We start from the raw sequence: 7,958 nt of genomic DNA, 5'->3' as shown, positions 1-7,958 counted from the left end.
CACTGCACTCCAGTCTGGGCGACAGAGTGAGACTCCAACTCAAAAAAAAAAAAGACAGTGGGCAGCCTGCACAGTGGCCATGATTCCGGGGACTTCTGGCTGAGTCCCAGGGCTGCCTGGCAGTCCTGCATCACGTCTAGCTGGTGGCAAAGCTGAGGTCTGCAGAAACACACTCACAGGAATTGAGCAGACATAGCCATCTTTTTCCAGCTTTGTCAGATGGCTTCCTTCGGGGTCTGGTTCCTTTCCAGATGGGTGCCTCCGTGTCCTCCTCCCTTCTTCTCTGAGGAGGTGTGCACCTCCTCCCTGGGCCTCCGCCCTCCTCGTCCTCCGAGATCCCGCTCCTCTGGCCTCCAGCCGGTTCTTAGCTGGGGCCACTGCGGCCAGCCCTGCGGCTGCTGTCCGTTCCCTCCTCCCATCCGGGCCACCCCGGCAGTCTCCTAATGCCTCAGTTGCCTCCTTTGCTGCCTCTTGCTCAGTCTCTGCAGGTGCTGGTCCTGGCCACTCCCGCAGACGTGAAGGGCCCCTTCTCTTCACGATTCCACGTCCGTGGGCCCTGCCACGAAGCCCTTCCGCCACGCCACACCACACCCTCGGTGTCCGTTGGGCATCCACGTGTCATCCCCAGCCCGGACCCTGAGGTCAGCTCCTGGGAGGCCTGGGTGCCTGTTCCTCATCAGAGCTCCGTTTTCTGCTCATGGGTCCCCGTGCTCCCAGGTTCCAGGCTCCAGACCTGACCGTCCGTGGTGGTGCCTGGGCCCCGTGTTCCTTCAGCATCCACGCTCTGGGTGTCCAGCCACCCGTGAGTCTCCCCGCCTGTCCCTGGCTGCTCCTGGGCTGGAGCCGGGCGCCCCACCTCCCGCTGGGGCCCCTGCAGCCCCTCCCGACCCCTTTCCTCCCAAGCCGCCTGTCCTGCACTGCCCGTGAGTGGTGGCATAAAAATGATTTTGCTTATTTGGATTTTGTGCTGAGAGTCAAAGTAATGTTTTGGGGGTGCAAAGTGTCCTGGCCCCTCCTCCACTCCACACTCCGTTTTACGAGATGCCCCCTTACACCTGAATGTACACAGAAGCCATCTCTTTATTTCCGTCTATTTCCCCTGTGTTTAAATGCAATCGAGGCCGAAAGTAGTGGCAGTCATTGACACCTTCGTGATGATGAGTTCCTCGGTTTCTTCCTTGGGCCTCCCCACCCCCGCCTGAACCCAGGGCCAGCACCATGCTGGGTAGGGTGTTATGATGGGGCGTGAACAGCAGTCATCTGCAGATGGGGAAGGCCAGGTGTGAAGGCCAGGTGTGTCATGCCAGAAGGCTGCAGAGCTCCTCCCTCCCCGCTTGGCCCTGCTGGTCACAAAGAGAACTTTTTTCAGACAAAAACACAATTAGATTTTTCATGAACAATAGAGCTTAGCATGCCCTGTCCCAGCCGCACAGGACCCTTGGCCTGCACGTGCTTCACGATCATTGGAGTCTTTCATCACGGCTGGAATTTATGGGTGTAAAAACCAAGAAGCTATTGTCCAAAGCTGAAGCTGTCTGTTTCAGGATGAGACCTACCTCCTAAGGTTTGTCTGATGGCATGTCTTCATGGGATTTCCGTGGCATGAACCTGGGGGCGTTCCAGATGCAAGAAACTGTGATTCTGCAAAAGTCAACCTTACCTCTCTTGACCACGACTGAGAGAAATGTTTGAATGTAGAGCCACAAAGGCCTTTTCTAGCGATCTCTTGGGGCACACTTGTAGGCACACGTATGTGCACACAGATGCACACAGACTTGCAAGCAGGCGTGTACACACACATAGGAGCCGCACACGGTGCACACATGTGCGTGCAGACAGCCACATGGGCAAGCATGTACACACATGTAGGCAACACAGAGGCACACATAAGCACATGAAGATGCCCACAAACATATGGATGCACATGCAGGTATACATACACACAGGCATCACACACAGGCACAGCATGGGCCCCAGGAGCACGAACACGAGGACATGGGTGGCTGGCTGCTGCAGCTTCATACCAGACAGCTCGCTCCCTTCTGAGCCCTTCTGATTTCTTTGGCCACACGTATTCCGTCTCGATCATGTCGGACGCAGCTGTGTCAGGGGAATTCGCACCTGGCGGATAGCCGGTATCACCGGGCTGTGTGTGTGGTTCTGCCTGGCCTGGCTCTGCCCCTTGGCGGTCCTGTAGCCTCCGGTGCTGAGAGCTGTGCCCTGGGGAAGCGTCGCCTTTGGGATGCCAGAGCCATCAGCATCGTGTCAGTGGGCAGATTCTGCCAGGCCCCGTGGCCCTCCACCCTCTCGTCGCGGTAGCTGGTCTGTTCTCTACTGGGAGACGGGTGCAGCCGGGGAGCCCTGATGGGCCTCTCGCCGGCACCCCTTTCCTGGAGGCCTACGTCTCTTCCTGGTTCTCGTGGACAGTGGTGGTCAGATCCACCGCAGGCAGCCAGGGTTGGACGGCCTTGGTGCGTGAGAGGCTGGGTTCCTCCAGGGGCTTTGTTCTCGGTTGTCAGTTAGTGGCCCTCCAGCATGCTGCTTTCCACATGTTACAACCAGACCTTCCACGTTTCTTCTCTTCATTCGTAAGTGATTTGGGGACCGAAAGATGGTTAGCATGGCTTTCCCGGGGACTGTCCCCTGATCCCTTGGGGCGCCCAGTCACAGCGAGAATCACCGACTACTGCCCTTCAGCTGGCATCAGGAACAGGGGTGGTTTCATCTCTCCTTGCCAGGTTTTTGTTTTGTTAATGAACTTGTGTGTTTGTTCAGCCTTGGAATCGTTCCTCAAGCATTTCCTGAGCAGATGAGTGGGTGTGGCGGAGCGTCAGCGTGTAAGCTGGGTGTCCTGTCACTACCCAGCGAGGGCTGGAGTGAGTGGAGCCCTGCAGGCCTGGGCAACTGGGGAGGAGTCACGTTGTGGAAGACGGGAGCTCCCGGGCAGGTTCAGCAGAGGCCCAGCCTGGCCTTGGCCACCACCAGGATGCAGCTGTGCAAATGGGGTGTGGCTCATGTTGGCCTGCCTAACAGAATAGGGACGCTCCATTGGGCACCGCAGGAGTGGGTGGGGTCCCAGGGGCTGCTGGCACCACCACAGCTTGCAGAAGTGTCATGAAGGAGGCCGAGGTGCGTGGATTGCCTGAGCCCGCGGGTTCGAGACCCGCCTGGGCAACTTGGTGAGACCTCATCTCTACAATAAATCAAAAAAATTTAGCCAGGTGTGGTAGCGCGCGCTTGTAGTTCCAGCTACATGGAAGGTTGAAGCAGAAGGATCATCGGAGCCCAGCAGGTTGAGGCTGCGGTAGCCAGCAGTCTGGGTGACAGAGTGAGACTCCAACTAAAAAACAAAAACACAAAGAAAGTGGTTGAGTTTCATTGTCCTCCAGCCTTCCTGCCATGTGTATCTCAAATGCCAGATTCTCCAGGAACCCGTCACCTGCTCAGAGTATCAGTGATTCCAGGGCAGGTAAGACAGGCCTGCCCCTGGGTAAGCTGATGGGAAGCCCACACAGAGGGCTCCAGAGACTGGCAGCATCTCAGGCGACCCTGATGCCTGGCTTGAGGTAGCTGCCATTTTTCCTTGATTTTGAAAGGACTGCGAGTTGATCCAAAGAGCAGCGGTGGTCTTGTGCAGTAGACACAAACCCTGTGAGGAGAGCCCTTGATCTTGAAGGCATTCCTGGGACCTGTGGATGTCTTGGCCTCATGCCCAGAGCCGATGAGGCTCTTGGACCTTTGAACCTGCTCATGCATAGAGTCCACTGTTTTGTGTTCATCGACAAGTGTTTCTTGAGCTTCTGTTGTGTGCAAGATTCTCTGAAATACTTCTCAGAAAATAGGCACTCCGTGCAAACACTGTTGAAACAAGACGGCACAGGGTGCGTCACGACTGTGGCAGACACCCCTGGCTTCCAGCAGAAGCAGTGCCCGACTCACAGTCCTGCAGGATGGCACGTGTGAGGAACTCGGGAGGAGGGGAGCGGCAATGTCTAGATAAACGTGGAAGACCCTTTGAAGTCACCCAGCGGTCTCTGCTTCCAGTTTTTGCCACCGGGCATATTGGAGTCATCATCTCCCTGCTTCGAAGTAGACGCACTGCCCACACAAGGACCGATGAGCCATCCCAGGCAGCACCACCTCAGTGCACACGAATCTGAATAAAATGCGGTGGGCTCACATTTAAGCGGCTTGTTTCAGGGGGCTGACTTCAAGTTTCGCCCGCCATGCGGGAGCGTATGTTTTCGTTTGAAGCACGAGGCTGCAGTGAGTGCACCACTTCCCCACGAGGAGGTGGAGCTCAGAGGACCCATCGTTCTGCAACGTGAACTGAAGCCTGTTTTGGTGGAGGCACAGACGGGGCGGTGAGCACAGGTGCGGCGTCTGAGATGCCCCAGCGGCAGCGCGGATGTGCGGTTCTCTTGTCCCCTCTGCCACGCCCCCATGACCCAGCAGGGCATCCTGCCCTCATGGCCTGGCCTTCTGTGCTCGTGGGTCAGTTCCTGTTTCATCCTGATGCAGGCTCTCCTTTTCAGGGCCGAGACCTGCCTGAGAAATCACCCTTAGAATGTGCGTTAACTTGCTAGGGCTGTCAAAACACTGTAGCCCCTGAGGCTTAAACGAGAGAGCCGTGTGCTCACAGTCCTGGAAGCTGAGGTCCAGGGTGGAGTCGTGGGCAGGGCTGGCTCCTCCTGACGCGTCGCTCCAGGGCTTGTAGACAGCACCCTGTCCCTGTGCCCTCGTGGGATTGTCCCTGTGTTTGTCGGCATCTCCTTTTAAGGACACCAAGCACATGGGATCAGAGCCCACCCGGTAGCTTCGCTTCAGCCACTCTTCAGAGGTGATTAAAACTGCAGTCACGTTCTGAGGTACTCGGGCATGGGGCTTTCACCTGTGGATTCGAAGGGGATCCAGTGGACCCCACGCTGGGGTGGGTCGCTGGGGAAGACAAAGGACCGCAGGAGATGCAGCTTCCTGTGGACAGTCTGTCTGGGCTGGCACCTGCCATGCTTCCCCGAGTCCCTCGCGGACCCGGGCGCCGTGCGAGTCGCTGCTGCCGCAGAGGCGGCCTGGCCCAAGTCCGTCTCTGCACCTGCTGGTGTTTCGGGCTCCTTACCCGGAAAGCATGCGAGTGCCTGGGGATGGCAGCCCCGGCGTGCCTGTGTGTGTTCATTTGCAGAATTCCTGAATTCACTGAAATTACTGAATGCTGTGTCTATGGACAGTGTCGTTGTCTCCGTTTCACAGGATAGGGACCGCAGCTCAGAGTCTTGCCACGTGCCTGGTCCCCAGTGGCTTGGCTGTGGGCCCAGGGACCTCGCCCTGCCTCGGCCTTCCGGTCCAGGTGCCCCACCTCGGGGCGGTCCAGGCACAGACCGATGCGGGCAGCATCCAGGGAAGAAAGGCTTTTCAAGATGAGCACCACTTTCAGCCGCACAAAATAACGGCCCCCGTGGCACTGGCTGGAGAGAGGTGACCTAGAAGAGCTTCCATTTGACGAGGCTTGGCGGTCGAGTCAGGAGCATCGCGCCCGTCGTCAGGACCTGAGGTGTGACGGGTGACTGAGGAGCGCTGATGGCGTGCCCTCCTTAACGCCTCATTCAGCCGCAGAAGAAAACTGCTCCCCTCCGTTTAGCCATCACCCTGTCACCAGTGAACGCCGTAGGGGAAAGACCTCCGCACCGGCTGTTGGGTGTAACACGACACTTAAGACGCACAGGGTTGTAAAAGCTTTTTTAAAAAAAATTTTTTCTTTAAAACTTAAAAAAATTTTTTATTGTAGAGATGTGGGGTGCAATTCAGGTTAAGGTAGACACACGTTGATCATGCAGGTACCTTTGTTAATGAGGTGTGCCCCTCCCTCCCTAGCAGTTTCCCTCAACTGCCAATGCCCCCCCACCAACAGTTTCTAACCGACTCATCTTTGACAAAGGATCAACAACAACTACTGGGGAGAGGAAAAACCTATTCAGTAAATGGTGCTGGGAAAACTGACCACATGCAGAAGATCGAAACAGGACCCCTGCCTATCACCATACACAAAAATTAACTCTAAATGGATCAAGGACCTAAACGTAAAACCTCAAACTATAAGAATCTTAGGAAATGCAGGAGACACCCTTCTGGAAATTGAAACTGGCAACTAATTCCTATTCAGAACCCTACAGGCCAATACCTTAAGAAATAAGATAGGTAAGTGGTACCTCATTAAATTAACCAGCTTCTGCAAAGCAAAAGAAACCATTGAGAGAACAGGGAGACAGCCCACAGAATGGGGAAAAGTATTTGCCAACTGTATATCTGACAAAGGTAAAAGCTTTTTGAATAACTGTTTAGTATCATTCCTGCTGAGATCAGTAAATAAAACAGCTAATATTTCTTAATGCCTCACCCTTTGTTAAGAAGTATCCTAAGAACTTTGCTTGTGTTGCCTCACTAAATCCACCCAACTGCTCTACAGGTCATAGCTTTTGTTGTTCCCATTTGGGGGGTGAAGAAACTGAGGCAAGAGAGCTTAAGGTATGTCCCAAGACCTCCAGGAATTTCCAGAGTTCAGTTTCAAATCCCAGGCTCTCTGGCTCCCAAACTGGAGACCTTAGCTGCCTCTATTTAGGACAGATGAGAAAAATGACTTCCATGATCACATGCACAGTGCATAATATCTTGCCCACTGACTGTTTTAGAATCCCGTTTTAATTAAAATGCTTCTGCAGGTTGTTGATTTGGCTCCCAGTATGAAATTGTGCCTAAAGTTTTACCTAATTTTGTTCTTTGGGGAACAGTGTCAGTTATCTTAAAAACTGTCTTTTGTTCTGAGAGTTTTGTGACAGACTTTGGTTCAGAGAAGTCTTGTAATCTTACGGCATGCAAAGGGTGGATACCTGGCGCTTGCTCAGCCTTCAGAGTTGCCATCGTGACCACCAGAAAACCTTACGATGTGTTTCTTTACAGAAAACCATTCTGCACCTCCCGATGTAACCACTTACACCTCAGAACACTCGATGCAGGTGGAACGGCCCCAGGGCTCCACCACGTCCCGGACGGCACCCAAGTACGGCAACGCGGAGCTCATGGAGACCGGGGACGGTAGGTCTCCAGGCGAAGATGCCTCCTTCCCGGGAAACCCCTTCTGCTGACTGCCCTTCCTGTGCCCTGCTGGATATGTTTCTTCCAGATAGACAGTCAGCTCATTGAATCCACTCCCTGTAGAAGGTGGCCGGGGCACAAGAAGTGCAGAGTGTCTCCAGGTCGGCCCAAAGTTATTCCTGTAGGAAGAGTGTCAATTCAGGAATCTAGTCATGAGAGGAAAAAGAAGTTCTATAGGACACTGGTGTTTTTGCTAACGAATAGCAAACGGTGGCTCAGCAATTCAGAAACTATAGTACAAGGGTTAAGATGCCAGCAGGTACTCGGAAGGGTGGGTGAGGCGAAGTCATGTGGAAGACATGGTGGGCAGATCCGAGCTGAACGGGCTTTAGACTCTGAAGGAAAGTGGGTTCTTCTCTCGTATGACAAAAGCATCGGTTGGTGAGTTGGTCAAGCCCGGCGGGGGCTCTTCTTTCCTCTCCAGGCCCTGGGTCTTGGTGTGTTCAGACCTTAGTGGCTGCTTGTGTTGCCCAGCCCAAAGCAGCAAGACCTGAGCTTTTGTTTTGAAAGTAGGGTTTATCGAGAGGACAGAAGGCTCCCAGAGTGGGAGGGGACCTGAGGGAGTTGCCCGAGCTTCCTCCCCCCCTTCATTCTACTTAAGTCTCAGTCCTTTCCAAGGCCGTAAAAGACAGAACTTGGCCATGAATAAAACAGTTTTATGTGAAGATGGCCAAAGCAGTCTTGATGCGCCACCGTCTTGCTGTGTGTCCTGTGGCCCCCGAGGTGCGGGTAGCCAGGAGGGCCTGCTGGCCTCTGAGGCGGCACCCTCCTCCTCACCGAGACCAGGCGCTCCTCCCAGACCGAGTGTGCAG

At 54.7% G+C, this 7,958-nt stretch overlaps 1 protein-coding gene across 1 annotated transcript in view; it reads left to right on the top strand.

Moving 5' to 3' along the window:
• Positions 1–7,958, top strand: part of DIP2C (disco interacting protein 2 homolog C) — a 195,093-nt gene that overhangs the window by 74,741 nt on the left and 112,394 nt on the right. Inside the window, exon 7 of the mRNA XM_021707986.1 lies at positions 6,952–7,086. Coding sequence (XP_021563661.1) covers positions 6,952–7,086 — 135 coding nt within the window. The remainder of the gene's footprint in view (positions 1–6,951; positions 7,087–7,958) is intronic.

This window comes from Carlito syrichta, unplaced genomic scaffold (genome assembly GCF_000164805.1).
Source record: "Carlito syrichta isolate Samal-C Ts95f unplaced genomic scaffold, Tarsius_syrichta-2.0.1 Scaffold130363, whole genome shotgun sequence".
NCBI lineage: Eukaryota > Metazoa > Chordata > Mammalia > Primates > Tarsiidae > Carlito > Carlito syrichta.
The sequence above is the reverse complement of the archived record's forward strand: the minus strand, read 5'-3'. Positions and strand labels throughout refer to the sequence as shown.